The 23,983-nt window shown below is 34.2% G+C and overlaps 1 protein-coding gene and 1 long non-coding RNA gene across 3 annotated transcripts; one reads left to right on the forward strand and one right to left on the reverse strand.

Annotated features, from left to right (window-relative positions):
• Positions 1-1,536: 1,536 nt before the first annotated feature.
• On the reverse strand, positions 1,537-16,242 carry LOC136228647 (uncharacterized). Of its 2 annotated transcripts, XR_010688791.1 has the most exons (4): positions 15,770-16,242; positions 15,281-15,417; positions 1,936-2,045; positions 1,537-1,823 (listed from the first exon to the last, which is right to left on the reverse strand). It is a non-coding gene; the product is annotated as an uncharacterized lncRNA (long non-coding RNA). The 2 variants fall into 2 exon arrangements; XR_010688797.1 differs by lacking the exon at positions 1,936-2,045 and having other exon boundaries at positions 1,540-1,823; positions 15,770-16,237.
• Positions 16,243-16,943: 701 nt separating this feature from the next.
• On the forward strand, positions 16,944-21,115 carry LOC136228657 (protein LOWER TEMPERATURE 1). Its single transcript, XM_066017105.1, has 6 exons — positions 16,944-17,200; positions 19,362-19,407; positions 19,631-19,757; positions 19,880-19,950; positions 20,404-20,507; positions 20,600-21,115. The coding sequence occupies exons 1-6, from the start codon at positions 17,081-17,083 to the stop codon at positions 20,642-20,644; spliced, it is 513 nt and encodes a 170-aa protein (XP_065873177.1). The 5' UTR covers positions 16,944-17,080; the 3' UTR covers positions 20,645-21,115.
• Positions 21,116-23,983: the final 2,868 nt, after the last annotated feature.

Raw genomic sequence — 23,983 nt, forward strand, 5'->3', positions numbered from 1 at the left:
GAAACTCGCTAGCCCCACAAGGCAGCGGGTGTTTGCTGTGGAAGATCAGGAACAAAACCCAGTTGTTGCGGATCTGAGTAGGAAGATGGACGTCCTGTTGGCTAAGTTTAGCCAACCTCCTACTTATGTGCATTGTGGCGGCGACCACCATGGAAAGGATTGTCAAGCAGGTAGCCCTTTCGCTGGAGATGGGGTGGAGATGGTCAATTATGTTGGGGGACAACCGAGGTACAACCAGAACTATAACAATTACAACCCCAACAACAACTACAACTCCTACAATAACAACAACAACTACAGGAGGCCTCAGCACCCGAACCTATCCTACTTGAATGTTAGGGAACTGCTTTCATCTTCATAGATCTTTTTATCAAACTTCCAAGACCCGAAATAGGAATATAAGGGGATTGTATCAAGGGTTTTCTTAGCAGAAATGCTGTTTCGATCGTAATGCAAGAAAGAACCAACATTAAGGACGCTTGACGTTGTAGTACATCTTAGAATCTTAAGAACACACGAAAGTTGACTTAAGTGAGCTTTAAAGCAGAGACCTTGATATCACTTTGTGACATTCATGAATAAATAGGATCTTAGATGCTGTATGTAACCTGTTCCGCTTTGGTTTAGCATGTTCTCTCTTTTTATCATAACCAAAACACACTTTCCAAGGTTTAATTTTTATATTTAGTATTTCTCAGTAATCAGATCAAAATCATTTCTCAACTAAAGAATTCATACACCACGAACACCCTGTTCTACAAGGTTTTTCTTGTAAAGTTTGGTCATCAATCCATGTGGAGACGATACTCTACTTATCACTTTATTACTTGTATCTAGTGCACTTGCTAGAGTCTGTTCAGAGGACAACACTCTACATGACCAAACATTATCAAAGGGAATTTTTAATTTCCATTCCCATTCCCATGTATTAATTTACCCAACCAAACACCCTCTTAGTCCAAGACTTCCGTCTTAGACATTCTTATGACCTAGTTGTGCACTTTCTTCTCTAAATCTTTCTACACTAATCCAAATTCCATGTTTCTTGATCATATTGAAACTAGACACAAATCATCATTTGCGCCACGGTTAGAATCGGGGCACAAGTATAGTATTTCTGTGGCTATATGATTTAGCCACAGAAATTCAAGATAGGTACTCTTGTGGCACAAGTGAGCATGGCTAGGTAGTTGCCACGTGAAAATGATAGTTGTGGCATAAATTGATATTTACGCCACAAAAAAAATCCATGGCTAATCATATTAGTTTGCTACAGGTAAAATCGTGGCAAAAGTAAAATTCTCATGGCAATGCATAGTGACCTGTATGAATCAGCCCCACTTAACCATGGGTATAATCGTGGCAAAAATAGAACACTTGTGGCTCGAATCCTTACTTCGCCACGAACATAATCGTAACAAACGTGATCAAATGTTGGTAATTGTTATTAGCCACATTTAGGCACGTGGCTAAAATAAATTCAAACCATGGCAATTTTTTATTAGATTTAAATAATGCAACGAGTCATATATAGGATTTATCATCGTCATAAGAGTTATTTGTGTACCTTTCGGCTATTTCATCAATCAAACTCAAAATTGATGTCTGTAATATTTAATATCTCCGTAATAAAAAAAAAATTACACAAAATTTATCTATCAAATAAAAGACAATATCCAATCTCCTAATAATAAAAGAAAAAAATAAATAATAGCATTATTTTTAAAATACACTAGCTAAGTACTATAAATATCGACATTAACAGTGTTCTTTTGCTCCACATGTAATCGTCTGAACTTTCATGTGTCTGAACCTTTTTAGACCTGCAAAGGTTTAAAAAAAGGGATAAGGTACCAAAAAGGATAGCTAAATAACAATGCAACTATAATTGGACAATAGCTTGCTAGCAATTTAACAATGCATCACTTGGATTACCTAATTTATTCAAATTCTGCATATGACTAAGCAAAGTTTGCACCAATTTCGACAGTAAGGGTACTAACATGGAGTCCCCACAAAAGTATTTCAAGAACGTTGTTTGTCACCTGCATCAAACATGCATGTTGAAACACCAAAGTCATGCAAGCTTTACAATCCATTTACTGTTCAGCAGTATAGTTCTTGACTAGAATCATAATTAGTACAAATAAAGTCAATAGCCACCAGGCTATATAAGGCTTAAAAGAGACAAATGAAACTAAGCATTAAACAACATAAACCACAAAGACAATGCCCAAGAGACCTCAACATCCCGATGTATATAACCTTGCTGATGTAGGTACACTAAAACCTTTAAAGTTTATTTAAGAATTGAACCAATAATGACCTCTTCAAACCCATTTGGATATGCAATTTTCATGAGGTGCAAAAAAGAACCATCATCCATAAACAACATCATTACCCCTAGATTAAACGATCCATAAACTCTTCCACCCCCATTCCCGCTCCACGCGACTACCCACGGGTGATATGGAATCCATATCCCCCCAAACTAAAAATGCTAAGATTCCAAGATTAATTTTTCACTTCCCTCTCTATATTCTGTGTTCTACTCTATTTCAAACAAAAGTAAAAGTCCTAATAATGTTTAAAAAGTACAATAAGAGAACACTAAAAATAGAGCAAACATTTAAAGATAAAAATGAAAACATTATACAAAATATTAACAAAATACCAAATAATGAAGCAATAGTAGACAAAAGTTTATACTGAATCCAAATTCTTGCTCAAGCCAAATCTCAATAACTTAAAGGAAAACATGTTTACCAGCACATGGAAACACCATGTAACCAATTGCAAGCGAGTCCAATTGGTGATCATAAACTATTTTATTAACATCGAAACCATTCACAAATAATGATACATAGATCCTAAAAGACTTAACATATTCAATCTAAACTCACAAATAATTATATATATTGGTAAATAATTATATATATAATATAATTAAAATTATAATAATTCAGGGATCCCCATGGGATTTATTCAAGAATGACCCCGCCCCATCCCCATTTCGGCCTCTGGGATAGAATATCCCCCGTCCCCATCCCTAAACTATTTCGGTGATTCTCTGTCCGATCGGTTTGGATCCCTCGGTTTTCATGGAATCCTCGCCCTGTTGCTACCCATACTTTTAGCTACCATGTAAAAAGTAAAGATGAATATAAAAAAACATGGGTATGACACAAGATAAAGGGAAGAAATTGCAAGAAAGATGTTTCCAATAAGCATATAAGATTTTCCAGATTTTCCTTCATTTTTAGTCATGTTCATGTCATTGATGAACATAAGTCTCTTTACCATTGTGCATACATGCACTATTATGTTTGATGTGATCCTGGTATATCTGTTAAGCCCAAAATATACCTAAAATCATTAATATTTACATCAGTTTTGCTATGAAATCGTGCTGTTTATATCTATTTAGAGTACTTTTACGTCCGAATATGTTTCTTTCATGCAAGGTACCTAAATATTTGGTAAAATCCAAATAGGAACGAAAAGAGGTCAAAAACGAAGGAAAAACCTTAAGTTAGGAGCCAAAAGATGAAGAAATCAGCACACATATACAAGGAAGACAAGAACGAAGTCAGAAATGGGAGAATATTCCAAATTCTCGGTAAAGAATCCAAAATTCTCGGTAGAGAATTGTGGGCCGCGACCGAGAATCCCAAATTCTCGGTCGCGACACGCCTTTTCCATGCATCTTCTTCCTTTGTTCCGAAGACCAAAAAATCACTTCCTCATTCTCGACCGAGAATTAATTATTCTCGGTAAGATCATCAGCCTTTGCAGCACAACATACACATGTTTAAATTCCAAGAAACGCGTTCGTTCGGGTGGATAGAAACGTCTCTTCACAGAGGATACGACCCTTCACAACGGACACGACACTTCAATCACGACTCTTCAACATCTATAAATAAAGAGTTGATTGAGAGTTGAAAGATAATAAGAGAGTTAGAGTTGAAGATTAGAGTGTCGAAGTAATGTAGAAACTCTGACTCAGAAAAGAGTCAGAGTTTAGATTTCATTTCTGTAAAAAGCAATATAATGTACACACATTGTTTATTAAATAATTACAAACACATTAGCATTTAGATTTGTTCATATTAGTTTACATTTTGGTAGTCGATAGACTAATCGCTATTTCGAAGATTCAGGGAGAAGATTTAGTAGAGGATCCGCCCCTGAGTCTGACAAACTCTAACGAAACTCAAGGAAAGGATTGACAACCCATTCGCTTGGAAGTCGTCGAAAGTTTCCATGCTTCTTGTTCTCTGTAAACTTGTATCAAATTCATATTTCATCTAATAAAGTTCATTCTATTCGATAGATTTTTATGTAGCACTTTGGTAAATGATCCGAAGTGAGTTCTGGTGTTTTCATTAAAACGTAGTTGAATTCAAAATCATTACAAGGAAACTTTGTTGAACACTTAGACGAATTGATATCTCGGTAGAGTATTAATTTGGTTAAGAAAGCAATCTAACCGCTAGGGGATTGTTGCGTTCAAAGCCTTTTAATTAGAGGAATTTACGTTATTACATTTTTATAATTTATACAAAGTTTAAAGTTGTTTTCTTTGCTTAATGCAAACGAATACATTTGTTTACTTTTCTAAAGAACTAAACGTTTCTGTTTTGCAAATTCACCCTTAAATCAGAAGTGATTTCTAACATTCGTCATACTCTAATCTAATTCTTATTCTAGCAATTTCAAAACCAAATCCAATTAAACGATTTTCCATTTTATAAACCTTAAAAGTAAATCTAACCGATTCAAAATAAGTTTTCGTTAAAAAGCGTTCCCTGTGGGTTCCATATCTTTTATTACTACAAGCGTATACCGTGCACTTGCGGAAATCGCTCAACAAGTTTTTGGCGCCGTTGCCGGGGAACGCCAAAATTTTTAACAAAAATTTATGTTTTTCGTGTTTTATTTCGAACCTTGGTTTGTAATATATTTATTTATTTATTTTCTAGTTTTATTTTTATTGAGGATGGTCACTAGGACTAAATCCTCGTTGTTATTTAACATTTGCATTTAGATGTTTGCAGATAAAAAAAAATCCAAGTTTTTTCAAAGATAAACGGGAGATTTGATCATCAGTACAAATTCACCGAAGTAGTCTACAGAAAAGAAATTCAGTATAGAAATACATCAGAAAGGAAAAGAAATTTTTGAAACAAGATGTCAGACGTGACAGATATAATTTTTCCATAAAATTTACCTTTTTCCCAAACACCTTTACTTCTTTTCTATACACTAAACCCTTCACCAAAAACATCATTTCTCTTTGTGAACAAATTTATTCAATTTCTACACTAAACCCAAATGATTTCCCTATTTATCACATCCTTAAACACCTACATCTATCTCTCTAAGAAATCACCATGGCAAATCTTCTCAGACAGATGAGCAAGTAGGATGAAATTATCTTATCCGCCGGGAAGGAATTGTATACTTTTAATATAGTTTTGAAAGTTTCGGTTCATGTGCGTAGTTTTTGTTCGAGGCCAGAACCAGAAGTTCAGACATTCAACCGAAATCACTAGATCCTTAAAATGAGAAAACGCTAAAAAAGAAAGCGCTTAAAAAAATGCTAAAAAAAGAAAAAAAAAGAGAAAAAAAATATAATAATAATTTCAAAGTTGGGGGTACAGTTCTACTTTCTTTTATTCCCGCTTGAAATTATTCCCAGGTAAGTTAAATAGACAGGACCATTATTTAAAACCGGTCTGGGTAATTGATTTTGTCCATAATTTTGATTCTCCTTGAGAATTCTTAAGGATTATCACATTTTTTAGTTTTTAGTTTTTGATATTTTAAATTCTTACATTTCATTTTAGTTTAGTTTATACATTAGTCTTTAGTTTAGTAATAATGGTGAGATTAGAAATAAAAAAATTTGTGATCATTGAAAAATATTCAAGATATGTTATGTATCTTAAATATGTGTAATTGATTAGGAAAGTATCTTTAGATTTCAAAAAAAAAAATCTCAATTGAATTAAAAGTTACACAAAATTTAAGTTTCTGTTTGTATAGAGTTTATTAAAATCTCTACTGTGACTTTTGTTTGATGTTTTGAAAAATTCTGAACTTACTGAGAATTTTAAATCTCGACTGAGATTTTTGATTTTTCAGCCTTGTAGGAATTTCTGAACTTACTGGGAATTTTGATTCTCAACTGAGATTTTTGATTCTCCACTGAGATTTTCACTTTCAATGCATTGTAAAATTTCTGAACTTACCGAGAATATGAATTCTTAGTTGAGAATTCAGGATTCCAAAATTTCAAGGGAAAGGAAGAAAAAAAAATTTCTGAACTTACCGAGAATCGAAATTTTCGGTAACTTCAGCGAAATCATGAAATTTTCAGAGAGATTTTCTCTCTAAAAATGACTTGTCGCGACCGAGAATCGCCATTCACGATCGTGACACGAGCGTATATCGGACCTGTATCTCTTCTTTCTTCTTCAGTTCATGCACCATTGCTGAATATTTCGAAAAATTAAGCTTCTTCATGTTCAAATGGTGTGAATTTGCACCTTTTCGCCACCAACAAACACATTAATTCATCCTAACATCATTATAAATAATTAGAGAATATCAGATTTTCATACTTTTCATCTCTTTCAGACAAAATCTGATATTCTTCTCAAACCTTTCAAAAAAAAAGTTCCAGAGACTTTTTCCTTTTCTCAAAACCATGACTTCCAAGCATAAATCTTCCAAGAAGATTTATGCTGCATGCACAAGCGTCCTGATTTATCAGAATGCTACGGTGAACCATTTCCCATTTACACACATGATGAAGAACGAAGATATTATAAAACTATTTGTTGTATATAGTTTGTATATAGATTTGTTTTTGTGTTTGTTCTTTATGTAATTTGTATATATATCTTCTATTTTTAATAAAACTATCAAGTTTGATTCTTGATTCTTTTTGCTTAAAATACGTTAACCATATAAGTTATACGAATACATCCGAATCTAAGTTTAAATAAAACAGTATAATTTTTAAAATGAATCTGTAATTATTTTTAATGAATCTGTATCCATTTCATAAATATTTCTGAACATCTGACTTTTCATATATATTACATACTTATACGGTATAATCATTAATAACTATTGAACAAGTTCATGAACATTCATTTTATATGATAATTCTAAGTTTTGTTCTATACATATGTTTTTCAATTTTGATAACATAACAACTTTGATTCTTTGGTTATTTTTTATTAGTATATATTAACTATGCAAGTTATTAGAATGAATCTGTATATAATATTAAAATGAAACTGTATAACCTTCAAACAGGAATGTGTATATGATGTTAAAGTGAATCTGTATATCATTTCATTAATCTGCATAAATTTCAATGTTTCAGATTTAATATGAATAAGTGATTAATAATTTGATTTGTTTAATTTTCATTTGTTTGTTTTGTATATAGGTTTGTTTTTAATCTTTCTTGTACATAGGTTAATATTCATTTATGTAAATTATGTGTTATGCAATAAAACTTATGTTCTAGTTTATGTCTGTTAAAATTTATAAACTATTAGCAAATGAATCTGTTCATATATATCTTCAATGCTAATAAGTTATGATCATTATTAATTATTGAACATAATAATAAATTTTCATTTTCATACAATCATTGAGTTTAATTTTAATTATGAAATTATGAACTTATATCGTGTTGATTATTGCATATATCAGTATGAACTTATTAAAATAAAACATACAATTTTTCATATGAATCTATATCAATTAGAATAAGGTTAATATTTAAGGTTAAATGTTTCTTTATTTGAATGCTGCTTTAATTTGAATAAGGTTCATGTTTAAGTTTTAAACATGAATAAAAACCTACATGAACTTACGTTCATTATCTCTTAAAAGATTAATTTCCATTCACTGCTTATTCATTTAAACTTATGTGAATTAATGCACATTGTTTATATATATTAAACTCTATTTAAGGCTTTAAATGTTTCATTACTCAAATTTAATAAGGATAAACCTTTGGTTTTCCTTGTATTTAATGTTTTAATTTGTGTTTTTAAGTTTTAGGTATACATTTACTTAATTATATGCCATATTTACTCAGAAAAATTGCACAAATGGAGTTTTCACGCACATTTTGTCGCTGCCAGGTGCAGATTCTCGGTCGAGAATTAATAATTCTCGGTAAGCGAAAACGTGAAGTTTTCAGAGAGATTTTCTCTCTGAAAATGATGTATCGCGGCCTGTAGGGGGGTTTGAGTCCGATTTTTGACATAAATTCAGCTTTTCCTATTTCTACACTACTTCCTAACACATATATAACCCTATCTAACCCTATCACTTATACAAACATTACACAAACTCTATTTAAAACACATTTCTTCTTCCATAATCAATTCCACCACATATCATCTTTCCTTTTCACTTTTTACCATATTTTTTTTACCTAACCCACATACTTCAGTGCCTTACACACTCCATAACCTACTCCTCTATTTTTATATCTCGCCTAAACATAAGACGGTTACTTATCTGGTTTCCTCTACCTCCATTTAGCATTATTTCAGATGGGGTTGGGCACGTGGTACAAGCACTATTATGGACATAGTGCATAGTGAAACAGACGTTATTGTATTGGTTACTCTTCCCTATGCTAAAAAGGAATGAGAGGATTACATTTAGGAATTAGGTTCCGTTTATGAAGTTGGGGATGAAGAGATGCGTATTTCGTTTGGATATCATACAAAATTGTTTATTGTTAAGCCATCAATTTTCAAAGCAATCCAGTTTGGACATAATTTGCCTAGTTTGGATGGATTTAATCCCAAGAATGCTACTCGCACGCTCATTAAAGTTCATTGGTTTTCATGGTAGATAGCAGTGGATTACTTTTTGACAATTTTAACCATGCTTCCGTTTCAACCAATAAGCACGTTGCTATGCGTACTTTGATTATGGGTCTTGTTTTGGATGCTACGAGTATTTTGGACTGGTTTTCCATCAGTTACTCCTACTTATTTTCCGATGTTGGATTATGCCACAACTTTTACACATTCATTTAATGGTTAGCCACTGTTGGCTAATTTTGCAAGTTCGATGTTGGTATTCCAAGTTCACATTATACTGGTATTAGAGAGGATGGTATTGAGCAGACACATTTTGTTAGGGACGCCGATATGCATGAAGGTGCGGAGGAGGAGCATGTTGATGCCTAAACGCAAGCACAAGGGCATGTTGGTGATGAGCACAATGTTGATCAAGTTCATTTGAGAACTACTTTGGAACTATATGACTGCACACAACCGGCCAATGAATTTGCGGTTCGATGATATTGTGGAGAACAATCAGAGATGTATTCAAGAATTAACAAGGTGGATACCAATATCCATACCTTGACGGCGGATCATACATCAACCCGACGCCGGTTATTATCATTTTTCCGTCGTCGAGGCGTAGTGACCACACCGTCTCCACCGGGTTCACCTTCGCAAGAATAGGTTTTATCTTATCTTTTCTCAACTCATTTATCTCTTATGTTATTTTTTATTACGTTTGGTTCAATTTCAATTTCAATTTGTGTTGGATAAAATCCATTTCATATTTATATATTTTCTTTTTGCTTTATTTCGTACAAATTTTTCGTGTTTTATCAATTTTTGCACCAATGAGGACATGGTCCAAATTAAATGTGGGAGGAGATATTGCATATATCATTTTACTTTTAGTACGAATAAATGCAACAAATAAGAATAATTTATAAATGCAACACTTGTTTTATGCAAATGCAACATATATTGCAACACAATTTATTTAACATTATTTTTATAAACTTTATATTTTCATATGTTTAAAAATATATTTTAACTTGTGATTATTTTTAGGTTATCATTATCGATAGAAATAATATTTCTATACGGGCAATATTTTTCATATTTTTCACAAATCTCTGATAAGATTTTAAGTAAAATTGTCTCGAGTGAATGTATTTAATATTCAAATCTCTATTTTATATCATGTAATTCATGATACAATAAATCTTATTTTAAATTTTCAATTAGGTTTATAGGCATTAAATTGAACTAACATTTTTAGCTCGGTTTGATTTTCGTCTTACATTAACACCAATTGAAGTTTTTAAGGAAACTTTAGCCATAATACATGTTGAATTTTAAGTCAATATAGGATGAATGTGTTATCTTTCTTTTTCCCAATTTACAATTTTAAATTCATATTAATTAATCAATTAATTGAATTCTTAACTTTTGGCCACGATTGAGACCAACCTTATCACAATCGAGGTATGAAAGGGAAGAAAATTAAGTACCGTTTACTTTTGGCCACGATTGCGACCACCCTTATCACAATCGAGGTATGGAAGGAACGTTAAAACAAAAAAAATAAGTGTGTTTAAGTTTAAAGTAACAATTGCGTCCACCCATGGCATGGTCGGTACCTCTTAAGCGAACACAAAAGCAATAAAAAGCATATAAAGTTACGATCGAGACCACCCTTATCTCGGGCGTAACTAAGCAAATAAATTAAAATTAAGTACTTATTTAAAATAATATATCTTATATATTAGTTCAGGTTTGGGAAAGGAAATTTTGTGCTTTGAAATGCCTTGAGACGAAAGACTCAATAACATGCGTGCTTATATCGTCTCGAATACTTCAAATCAAAAATTGAAAATACAAGACGAATGATATATCGTATTTATAGGGTAAATTTCATCAATGGTGTACAACCTTTGCTCCGTTTCACATTTTGGTGTACAACCTTCAATTTGTCTCACTAATATATACGAACTTATAGGTGACTTCCCACTTTGGTGTATAGCCGGTTAAAATGACCTGTCAACCCAAAGTCAATGTGCCACATCATCATTTTTTAATTACCCATTTATAAAATGGGACCCATATATAGTGAAATTACAAAAATAACCCAATTACTAAATATAAAACATAATCGTTTATTTTCCCCCTCTCTCTCTTTCTCTTTTTCTGGAAATCCTTCTCTCTCTAACTTTCTCTCTCTTCCGTTTATCAGATTAACAGAAATCCCTTCTCTCTAACTCTCTCTCTCTCTTCCATTTATCAGATTGTTAAGGATTATATGACCTTTGTTTCCATTCAAATCTTTTATCTGAGGTTTGTTCCAAGAAATCTGTCCACCTCGAGAAGACAGTTTGTTTCCATTCTAAAATTACCAAGCTGCTGCTTCACTTGATATTTTCTCTGACATTTGGATACTGATTTCTATAACTCATACCCATAAAATCAATTCCATTAAGGACGCCTAGAATTTTTCTTATCATCAATCTCTTCGTCTGCAGATTTTCTTTCTTTGATTTTGGCTTGTTCGAAGCTTTTTCATCACTTCATCTCCACCGCCGCTGTCGGGATTTGAAACCACGACTTCACCTCCAATCATCTCTTCTTCGTTTGACCCTAAAATTTCAACTGTATTCTTCTTCTTCTCCGCCTCTTCAACATCTTTATTCTTTGTTCTCCGCAGAGACCATTTCTTTTAAGGGTATTGAGGTTGATTCAATTAAATATTTGAAATATAGAAAATTGAGTGCCTTCAATCTGATTTGCATTTAAAACATTTGAAATTAGCTGTTAATAATATTTTTACTTATTAAGGGAAATGCTTATAACTTTGTTAAACAATTTTATGGCTCTGTGTTTATTTCCTGGAAAATAGTTTCTTGAATAATCATTTTCCAAAAAAGAAAAAAAATCCTAGAAAATAAAATTTTCCTTGTTCTGCTAGGAGTATAATTATAGAAGAGAATTATGTTATGAAAGAGAAATTAATGTTAGTTTGATGTCTTCTCTCTCTTGGGAAATAACTTCTCCTTTATAAGATGGGAAATTATTTTCCCTTGTTTTCAAAAGATTTTCCTTTGATTGAGAAATTATTTTCCGTTAACTTGACTTTCTTTTGAGTCACAAACACTACAAAATTCAGAAAACATTTTCCAGAAGAATATATTTGATGAGTTGAAAACGCACAGACAAAATAGCACGTGTAAAATTAAGTGCTAATTTGGGTTATGAAAGAGCAGGTTTGATTTATTGGACTTAATGTTGGATTGATGCATATGCATTTATGAAAGTACAACTAAACAAATTCCTTGCACTTGATTAGCGATTAGATTAGAAAGAATGAAAAGAGAGAGAGAGTTAGAGAGAGAAGGGATTTACAGAAAAAGAAAAAGGGAAAGATGGAGAAAAGGGGAAAATGGAGATATTATGTTTTTATTTAATGGTGGGGTTATTTTTGTAATTTTATTATATGTGGATCCTATTTTATAAATTGGTAATTAAAAAATGATGACGTGGCACGTTGACTTTAGGTTGACTGGTCATTTTAACCGGCCATACACCAAAGTGGGAGGTCACCTATAAGTTCATATATATTAGTGAGACAAATTGAAGGTTGTACACCAAAGTGTGAAATGAGGCCAAAGTTGTACACCATTGATGAAATTTATTCCGTATTTATACTAGTTAGCTTGATATTTTACGTATAAATTTGCCATACGAAGTTAGTCTTTTCGGTTTAACTAATTTAAAAAGTAATACTAAGGTATATGTTTTATTTTTATAAAGAGATTAGTTAAAGAATAAATTCAGTGAAATTTTGCTCGGGACTAGCAAAAGATTAAGTGTGGAGATTTGTTAAGCCCAAAATATACCTAAAATATCATTAATATTTACATCAATTTTGCTATGAAATCGTGATGTTTATATCTATTTAGAGTACTTTTACGTCCGAATATGTTTCTTTCATGCAAGGTACCTAAATATTTGGTAAAATCCAAATAAGAACGAAAAGAGGTCAAAAACGACGGAAAAAACCCTAAGTTAGGAGCCAAAAGACGAAGAAATCAGCACACCGATACAAGGAAGACAAGAAAGAAGTCAGAAATGGGAGAATATTCCAAATTCTCGGTAAAGAATCCAAAATTCTCGGTAGAGAATTGTGGACCGCGACCGAGAATCCCAAATTCTCGGTCGCGACACGCCTTTTCCAGGCATCTTCTTCCTTTGTTCCGAAGACCAAAAAATCACTTCCTCATTCTCGATCGAGAATTAATTATTCTCGGTAAGATCAGCAGCCTTTGCAGCACAACATACACATGTTTAAATTCCAAGAAACGCGTTCGTTCGAGTGGATCGAAACATCTCTTCACAGAGGATACGACCCTTCACAACGGACATGACACTTCAATCACGACTCTTCAACATCTATAAATAAAGAGTTGATTGAGAGTTGAAAGATAATAAGAGAGTTAGAGTTGAAGATTAGAGTGTCGAAGTTATGTAGAAACTCTGACTCAAAAAAGAGTCAGAGTTTAGATTTCATTTCTGTAAAAAGCAATATGATGTACACACATTGTTTATTAAATAATTACAAACACAGTAGCATTTAGATTTGTTCATATTAGTTTATATTTTGGTAGTCGATAGACCAATCACTATTCCGAAGATTCAGCAAGAATATTTAGTAGAGGATCTGCCTCTGAGTCTGGCAAACTCTAATGAAACTCAAGGAAATGATTGACAACTCGTTCGCTTGAAAGTCGTCGAAAGTTTCCATGCTTCTTGTTCTCTGTAAACTTGTATCAAATTCATATTTCATCTAATAAAGTTCATTCTATTCGATAGATTTTTATGTAGCACTTTGGTAAATGATCCGAAGTGAGTTCTGGTGTTTTCATTAAAACGTAGTTGAATTCAAAATCATTACAAAGAAACTTTGTTGAACACTTAGACGAATTGATATCTCGGTAGAATATTAATTTGGTTAAGGAAGCAATCTAACCGGTAGGGGATTGTTGCGTTCAAAGCCTTTTAATTAGAGGAATTTACGTTATTACATTTTTATAATTTATACAAAGTTTAAAGTTGTTTTCTTTGCTTAATGCAAACGAATACATTTGTTTACTTTTCTAAAGAACTAAACGTTTCTGTTTTGCAAATTCACCCTTAAATCAGAAGTGATTTCTAACATTCGTCATACTCTAATCTAATTCTTATTCTAGCAATTTCAAAACCAAATCCAATTAAATGATTTTCCATTTTATAAACCTTAAAAGTAAATCTAACCGATTCAAAATAAGTTTTCGTTAAAAAGCGTTCCCTGTGGGTTCGATATCTTTTATTACTAAAAGAGTATACCGTGCACTTGCGGAAATCGCTCAACAATATCCACTAAATCAGTTTCCATTTTCAAATATATCCATTAAACCAGTTTCCATTTTCAAATCTTTCTCTTCATGATTCGGGGTAAATAGACCGACAACTCACAATGCTTAAAATATTATTAACGTGTTCATCATACTCACAAATTCATAAGATCTAATATTCTAGTTGAGTTTCTTTAAAACTATGGAAAATGTTAAGGTTCATCTTAGGAAGACACAGAATCTTCATTGAAAACCTTGATATTTACAATTTATCACTCACACTAATCTCAAGCCCATAACTGAAGCTTGACTTATATTCTTCCTAATCATAAGCTTCAAATATGCTCACAACAATAAGTTCCTATGATCAATGTATGATAGAATTGAAGATCAAGGATGAAATTGACTATTTGGAGCTTTTACTTTATGGAAAATAATAATGAATCCAAATCAAAGTTTGAAGTTAAAAAAATGACGCATGAATTTTGCTGTCAAGTATAGCCAGTGGCTTTTTTTTACGTAATATACATGTATAAAACTTTTCATTCAAAAAATAAAATGTGTAGAAGTTGTTCTCTATAATTAATTTAGCACGAGCCTGCAAACAAACACACAAAAAGAAGAAGAAAGAAACATATTCTGCATAATTGTCCCACACACCATTACAATTATGAATCCATGAGGTTAAATTGCATTTATAGGCCAGTAGTTTTAGTAATAAGCACAATTATAACATAGACAAAATTAGCCTACCAGCACTATTTGACTCTTGATACTTCATTACCTAACTTTAAGCTAAAAGAACTCAATTCGACATTGACATACGCCCATTCAGTCTCTCAACAAAAATCCCCAGTTTAGTTCTTAAAGTCATATCAATCAATAAAACAAAAAATATAGGGAAGCACAATTTAGGCTATAGTAATTTAACTAAATTAGAAGAGCCCGTACTAGTCAAATCCAACAAAATCGGGCCGAGTGAAACAAATTAGGCAATCTAATAAAGCGAACGTAACACATAAACGAACAGTTACAGAGAAAAAAAAATAGAATAAATACCTTCAGGTTAGAGGAAATAGAAGATGAATATGTTTCCCTTGACTTCTTTGCACCATTCGACATCTAGACCATCTATTGACTTCAACAATTGTAGTTGTATAGACAAGTTAAAATGAAAGAAAGTTTGCATCAGACTCCTGTAAAACAAAGAGGCTTCAACCATATGGCCTTAAAAAAGGTAATCTTTTGTTGTTCATTAGACTTTAGGAATCATAAGAAATTAATAGAGGCAAACCCAAAATCCTAGAACAAACAGGTAGAAACATAACTGCACAAATCAGCAGAAACCCAAAATCCTTTACGAACGAATTAATCCTTCAAACGAAACCCAAATTGTAAAAACCCAAAATCAAACCAATAACCAAGCGAATAATCAAACTAAACCCAAAATCAGCAAGCATATCAACACAAATGAAACCCAAATCCTTCAAACGAACGAATAATCGGCAAAACCCAAATTAATTGAAACACAATCAAAACCCACATTACCTCTTTTCTGTTGCCTCTGTTGTTACAATCGAAACATGAGCCAAACACCTCCCACTCAGAGCATGAACGAAACACCTCCCACTCGAACACGAACGGAAGTTCTCACTATCACACATTCGAACACGAACGGAACCTCCAACTCGAACCAAACTATTGCAGACGGAAATGGAAAATGGGTCTAGGTTAAAGTGTTGGAATGGTCCACGCAAGGTTGGAGATTCTTCCTTCCATTATGGTGCTTTCATCTAAAGAGGTAGAGGAGAAACAAAAGAGCAGGATGGAGAGAAATTGGGAGGATATCAACAATGAAATGGACTGGCTGCCTATGGTGGTGAATAGCAGAAACCGTTGTAGGGGAGGTGATGGGTCGAAGATGGTGTGAATGTCTAGATTAGGTCAAGCAATGGACAACCATGTGGCGTAAAGTGAAAAATTGGAGGGAAGCCTAAATCTCTAACCCTTGAAAATTTGGGGAAAATTTTAGGGGAGGGAAGGGCGGTAAAAAAATCGTGAAAAGCAACAGATAATTGAGAGTTTAATTAGAGGTTTTATGCCATATTTAGATTTTTTGTGGTATAAATAGATTTAGCCACGAAAAAATCATTACCCGTGGTATAAATATAACACAAGATCATAAGTTTTTAGTAGAATTTGTTTTCCCGTGGCTAATTTGGAAGTATGCCACGAATTTTGAATTTCTATGGCATAATTCGTGACGCAAGTGATAATTTGTTGTAGTGACATATGTGGGCATAATATATCCAAAATTCATATTGATACCATCTTTACATAATTTATTCTTTTTCGAGTAAGAAAACATACTACTCAACTTTCTACTAATCACAATAAACTCCAAATAGTAAATACAATTTTTGGACACATTCTTTTACAAGCATAAACCTCATGTAATAAATTTGTATTAATATACTTTCCTTGGTTTATAGTCTAAGTCCTCAAACTAACATCTCTGCTACTTGACATAAGATTTAATTTCGAGGCCCGTTATGGTCCATCCAAAATAACTTTCCTTTATATGTTAAATTAAAACTACAGAGGTTAATACAGTTTCAAATTGTACAATTGTAATTAAACTCTTAAGGGATAAATTCTAAAACTCAAAAAAAAAAAAAAAAAAAAAACCTAATCCCATTATTACAAGTTACAACTCACAAGGCCCAAAAATTTAGCGGATTAACTCAAGATTGCAGGATATGTAGTGTATTGACTCGTCAGATCGCGCCCATTTCACAACGTGTCTACTTCCTTCCCTTTCCCCTCTCCTTCTGTACTTTCGCGAGGGTTTTTAGCGCCATGGAGGGTTCATCTTCTCCGCGGTCCGATTCAAATCCTACGCCCACTTCCGCTGCCAAGTTCCTCTCTAACCTTCCTTCTCGGGGCTTCTTGTCATCTACCGTCCTCTCTTCCAATCCGGTCAATCTCTGCTCTTCTTCAATTATGTTTTTGTATTCTTTTCTGTATGTTTTAGTGCCTTCTTTGATTGCCGATAAAATGTGGGATAATTTAAGTGCTGGGAGATTTTAAATGTTCTTTTCTGTTTTATGAACTTGCTTAACTGTGAGTGAAATGAGTAGTTCGATTCAGTTGTAGTTTCGTAATCTTTGCTCCAATTAGCTCAATATGTACTGTGGTTTCGTAATCTTTGCTCCAATTAGATTAATGTGTATCAGGATATAATTGCTATTGACGTGTCTTTATTTTTCATTGTTTTTCATTACAATGGGAGCAATTTCGGTTTTGAATACGATGAATATTGTTTTCAATCCCCTAAACTATTTGTTTTGTTCATGTTGCTTGAGGCGGATGCTTAGAGCTATTGTGTTTGAGACAGGAATGATGATATGTCCATAATGCATCAGATTGTTTTAGTGTTATTACTGGCTATTTGCTCAGACAGTTGGATTTGATTGTTAAACTAAAAAAATTTAGTTTCTGGGGGTCTTTATTTATCAAGGCTATGCTTTCTAAACACTACCCTAGTTCTTTCCAATTAAAGAGGTTGTAGACTTGTAGTTAATGCTCTGCATCTTTGGTCAGATTATTTGTTGGTGTTTGTACTTAGTTGCCTTCAATTGCTTGTTGGATACACTACAGTAAACAATGTTATGCACTAAATCTCCTCTTTCAGTACTGGAATCACTATCGAGGATTTCTGTTCTGATTCCTTATTTGAGGTTATAGAACTGAACATTTACCAAACTAGATTACAAGCTCAATAGCACGGCCCTTTCAGTGTTCTACCCGTATATATATATATATATATATATATATATATATATATATATATAGGAGAGGTTTTTTGAGACAGTTATTGTCTCATCTGCTGGGGTTGCTTCCTTAATAGGGCCATCTTTTCAACGAGCGTAAAGTTAATCAACTAACTCAAAGAACTTTAACGACTTCGTGAATATACACCAAACTAGATTTTACAATCTCAATAGCGCCACCCTTTCAGTGTTCTACGGTTCTACCCATACATATTTATATAAAAAAAAAATGGAGAGATTTTTTCAGGCAGTTGTTATTTTCTCATCTGATGGGGTTGCTTCCTTAATATGGCCATCTTTTCGATGAGCGAAAAGTCGACTAACTCAGAGAACTTTAACGACTTTGTAAATTTATAATTTCCGGTTATTAGTCTTAATGTTTGAAGTTGGAGATGCATTTTCTTTGGATATTAGGATAGGATGGAATGAGGCGTCATTTGAGTGATTGAGCATCTCATTACACTTTTTTAATTTTGGGGTGCCTAAAATTTCGAACAATAATAGGGAAGCATCAATTGAGTATTTGTTTTGAATAGAACACTGGCAGATGATGACTCTTTTTTGGTTGAATTGAACGTTCTCCCCTTCTAATGAAGCCACTCCAGACTGGGAAGAAAATACCCTTTGGAAATAGCACAGTCCTCTTGTTAACTTGTCTTATTGCTACTCTTGTTTCTTTGAAATCTTCAATTATCTTTTGAATTGTCTGGTTCATGCACACATGCACTCACAAAAACATATGTAGCAAGAAGAAATGGAGGTTTACTTAGGTGGTTGTACACTTGTTCGCAAATTTCATTAACAAGCTTGACGATGAGCACACTTTATGACAGGCACATTTATTCATGGAGTCTGTTGAATTGACTGTTCAATTGCCTTCAATATTCACTACAATGCCTGCAATGGGCTCATAATATAGCATTAGTTCTTGGAATCACTGTTTATCGGTACTTTATGACCGTGTTGCTTTATTTTTGTGTTTGTCTAATGTATGCTATGTACTTCAAATTTATTATATTTAGAAAATAAGAATTTGCCTAAGTTTTTTGGTGTTGATTTGGTGCTGTAGTCGCAATAAGTTTTTCTGCCTTGCTCATGTCCTTTTGAGTTAAGCAATCTAATAGTTAATGATTGATTATAGCCAATATATATCTTTTTTTTCTTAGTACATCTTGCGTTTCCTACACCGTAGGTTTAGTTTCCTTAACTCGAGATTACGTATTCTCTTTGGTTAGTTGGATTGCTCCTTCAGTCTTCATTAGCATTTTGTTTCACATTGCAAAATTTGACTAAATTTGTTTTTTCAGGGTGGGATGCGAGTGTACATCTGTGAGCATGAGACGTCACCCCCAGGTATACTTTTCGAGTTTGTAGTTGGTGCTTTATGTAATTTTCATAGATTTGGTTTTATACTCTCCATCTGCTCTTGGACTAGGAGAATCATAAATCACCTCTTAACCTCTCTTTTTCTGTGATCTACATCACACTTGGTTTTTAATTTTCCAAAGTTAGGATGTGATATGAATATTGTCTTTTTAAGTTGGAAGAACTGATTTTCTCTTGGTTGTATTTCCAGATAGCCAACAGATAAAGACTAACCAAACAAACATATTGATTAGATCGCTCCAACTTAAAAAGCAAAAGGGTGATTCCAGTTCAAAGGATGCGAAGGGCGTAACTGCAGCTGAAGGTTCTAGAAAGCGGTATTGCCTGTTTGAATAGGATTTTCCTTTTAGAGATAGGTTTTATCTCCCATGTGTATGCTTGTTTCTGTTTGTGATTTCCATGTCTTGTTGATGCTTGCCACCTCTCCTTTCTTTTTCAGTGCTCCGGAAAGGGTTCAGGATGGCCCCAGTTCATCTAAGAGAAGCAATAGTCAAACTGGTAATAAACAAGGTGAGCTCATTTAGCCATTGTTTTGCATTCAAGTCATTTTGGTAGTTTGCCTGTCAATGGTTAACAGCAAGGTGGTTCAAATATCTTCCCTCTTTCTAGTTCCCACCATCATATGAAGCTATAATATTAGTCATTTGAACAGCATGCATTATTTTTCATATCCAATAGAAAGGTCCTTGCTTATTTGATTATAAACTTGCAATTTCAAAGTTTCAGAATATGGAAACTATGTTGCAGATTAATAAAAATATTCGAAAAAGAATGTTGAAGAAAGCTTTTCTATACTATATAAGTTAACAACTGCGGAAGTTTTTATATGACTAACATGCCTTTTCTTCAAAAGAAATCTGCCCAAGTGTTAGCCAACGTGTTTTGCACGGAAATATTGTGCAGTTTCTATAGGTTTATTGTGTGTACAGTTTATTGTAATCTTAAATTCTTTTAAGCGTGCAGAGGGATCCGATGGCCGCACATCTGAGAGAGACCTGTACAGTCTAACAGTAGAAAGGCTACGTGCTCTCCTAAAGGAACAGGGCCTTTCACCCAGAGGAAAGAAGGCAAGTATAAACAACTCATATGAAGTTAGTCAAGCATTTTTATTCTCTATTGCTTCCTCTTCCTTAACTGCTTAATTGCACCATATGTGCAGGATGAGCTGGTTGCAAGGTTGAGAAATGCAAATGGATCCTTGTGAAGTTTGGTACATAATGTGCTGTATGTGTTGTATGCATCTTGTGGAAGGTATATGGTCTGATTTTTTGCATCTTGTGGAAGGTATATGGTCTGATACTTTGTTGGCTTCTTTGTAACTTAGGAAATTAGTGGAGGCAAAAACATTGTAATTTTTGTGTTAAAATATTATGCAAGTTCTCAAATTAGAAGCTGCAAGTATCCGTTAAATTTTTGTGGTGTTTCCAAGCAGCTCCTTTTTTTGGCAATTGATTGTGGATCAGAAACTGCTCTGATTAAATAGTTAGGAGAGTAATTTTCGACAACAATAAGATCAAAGCTCTTGCTGCACATCACAACAGGAGAAACTCTATTATGATTTGGAACTTGACCAATAAAAATGTTACAATTGTAGTTTTTCTTACTATTTATTTCCTAATGACATGGTATGTACTTCATTTTTAATTGATCGGATTTATTGTACCGGTTCCGATAAGCTAGACCTTCGATAAACTCAGTGCTTACTAGTGCAACAAAAAATTGCTACTATAGTATTATCAGATGGATTCATGAGTGTAAATCATAACATAAATGAAGGATTTCGGCTTCTTTATTTTCCATGTAATTTATTGTGGCATTTAGACCTGTTTATGAGCCCATTGGTCCGTCATTTATGGGATGGGCTTGGACATTCATATTTGATGTTTGGTCTGATCCAGCCCAAATCCGCTCAAGCCTACACATAAAATGGGTTGGGCTTGGGATTCGTCTTAAAATCTCAAGTGAGCCAGGCCTGGTCGGATTTTATAATATTTTAACTATATGTATATATTAATTATGTGTAGTATATTAGAGTAATAGATAAAAAAAATAGGAAATTACAAATGAAGAATAGTTTAACAATAATGTATCTTAGTTAGTTTGTTTGTTTTTTTTTTTTTTTTTTTTTTTGAATCAAACAATCAATGAATTTACTTAATGAACCCGAATTGGGTAAAAATGTAACATACAGGGAGTAATAAAACTCGGTAATGAATTAAAGAATAATGGACAAGGATGTAATCGAGCTGCCTTTGCTAAAGCATGGGTTGCGCCATTAATTTGTCTACGGATCCATTTGACTGAGTAAGAGTCATTATTTCTCAGAATTTTCTTGCATCTGTCAATTGTATCCCCAAATTCTGATATATCTACTGTTGTGGACTGTATAGCATCAATCACCATCTTTGCGTTCGATTCAAAAATTACGTTGCTTATATTGTTCAATCGGATCCAATTCATAGCACGAAGGAGCGTCTCTGCTTCACAGTCTTTCACTGTTACTGTATTTGGGATAACCACCAACCTGCCTTGTAAGAATGTCCCTGCGGAGGATTGCTCCTATTCCCGCCGTCCGGTCCCCTTCCGTGAAAGCGGCGTCAGTGCAGCAGGAGAGAGCGGCGTCCGTCGGTCGGTGCCAGTCATTACATCGGCTGCTGTGGTTCTTGGTCTGCCCGCTGCCGTCCAGGATCAGCGTCTCCTTCTTTAGTATTCTCGCCCGACGCCAATCCCCTCGAACTTCTTCTGATCTGTGTAATATAGCATCTGGCATTAGCGGTTTCGAGTTCCACAGACAGTCATTCCGAGCACGCCATAAACTCCAATTAATCATCAGAATTTGGTTTCCTCTGTTTTCGTTCAATTTCGCCAATACTTTATGGAACCAGTTCCCAATTCCGTCGGCTCTTCTAGCCTGTTCCTGCACCACAGAAAGAAAACCAATTTTGTGCCAAATCCGGACAGCCACTGCGCACTCAGTAAAACAGTGTCATTCGTCTTCCCAGTTCCCATTACACAAGACACAATTGGTCTGTAATTAAATGCCTCTCCTTTGTAAATTCACTTTGACAAGTAAGCAATTTCTCGCTAGCTGCCAGTTGAAGTAACGGATTTTATGTGGAACATCAGCATTCCATAGTCGTTTCCAATTACCTTCCACCTGGTACTGACCCTCATCTTCCATTTTTGTTGCCACTATGTACGCGCTTTTTACTGAGTAACTACCATTTGCATGTGCTTGCCAGATAATTCGATCATGATTTCCAGACAATTTTGTCGGGAGCTTGCTTATTTCTCTATCATTGAATACCTTTTCCAACAATTCAAAATCCCATTCTAAGGTATTGGGGATAAGTAAGTCACATACCTTGAGATTTTCAAGACCCTCAACCATAGGAGTTTGGATGAAGTCGTTATCTTCATTGTACGGCCATCTGTCTTTCCAAACATTCACTGAACCTCCATCTCCAATTTTTCATTTGACCCCCTCCTTAAGGATAAGTTGAGAATTCCAAATACTTCGCCATATAAAGCTAGGAGAATGCCCCAATTGAGCTCCCAAAAACTCCACTTTCGGATAATATTTAGCTTTGAAGATTTGGCTGACGAGCGAAGTTGGTTCTGTAATTAATCGCCACCCTTATTTTCCCAACATAGCCAAGTTGAAGGTCGTAAAGTTTCTGAAGCTGAGTCCACCTCTCTGTTTATGAATACAGATTTTGTCCCATGTCATCCAATTCAACCCCCTTTCTCCTGATTTCTTATTTCCCCACCAAAAAGAGTTGAGCATCTTCTGCAATTCATCAGCAGTAGAAATATGAAGGAGGAAGACACTCATAAAATAGGTGGGGATAGCTTGCCCAGTAGCTCTGATGAGTGTAGCTTTGCCTGCTTTTGACATTCCTTTCCCTCTCCAACGCTGAAGTCTCTGCCAAAGACGATCCCTGAAGTGGGCGAAAATGGTTCTCTTCGATCTGCCTACAAGAGAAGGTAGCCCCAGATATTTCCCATTATTGAGAGGTTGGAAAATTTCCAGGATACTACTAACTCCCTACGCTAATTCACCATCCACGTTTCTACTAAACATAATACCCGATTTGTTGAAATTGACCGCTTGCCCCGAAGCTGCTTCATAATTTCTCAATACCTCCTTAATCTCTCTGGCTTCATCGATACTTGCCTGGAAGAATACAAAGGCATCGTCGGCGAAGAGAAGATGTGACACGGACGGTGCGCCCCTGACAATCTGGCACCCATGTAATTTTTCGCGCCGTTCAGCATCAGTAATTAGTGTGGTTAGCCCTTCCATACAAATTAAGAACAGGTATGGTGAAAGTGGGTCACCTTGCCGTAAGCCTCTTTTAGGCACCACCGGACCAACCAGCTTATCATTAACTCTAACCATGTATTCCACAGACGATACACATTCCATCACCAGGCTCACCCATTTACTGTCAAAGCCCAATTTCAATAGTAGCTCTCTCAAATAATTTCAATCCACCCTATCATAGGCTTTGCTCATGTCAATCTTTAAGGCCATGTCCCT

Source organism: Euphorbia lathyris, chromosome 1 (assembly GCF_963576675.1).
Source record: "Euphorbia lathyris chromosome 1, ddEupLath1.1, whole genome shotgun sequence".
Lineage (NCBI taxonomy): Eukaryota > Viridiplantae > Streptophyta > Magnoliopsida > Malpighiales > Euphorbiaceae > Euphorbia > Euphorbia lathyris.

Coding starts and splice junctions, on each gene's coding strand:
- LOC136228657 (XM_066017105.1), top strand. CDS start 17,081: ATGGAGGGTTCATCTTCTCCGCGGTCCGATTCAAATCCTACGCCCACT. Junction 17,201..19,361: donor CCGTCCTCTCTTCCAATCCG/GTCAATCTCTGC, acceptor TTGTTTTTTCAG/GGTGGGATGCGAGTGTACAT. Junction 19,758..19,879: donor GCTGAAGGTTCTAGAAAGCG/GTATTGCCTGTT, acceptor TTTCTTTTTCAG/TGCTCCGGAAAGGGTTCAGG.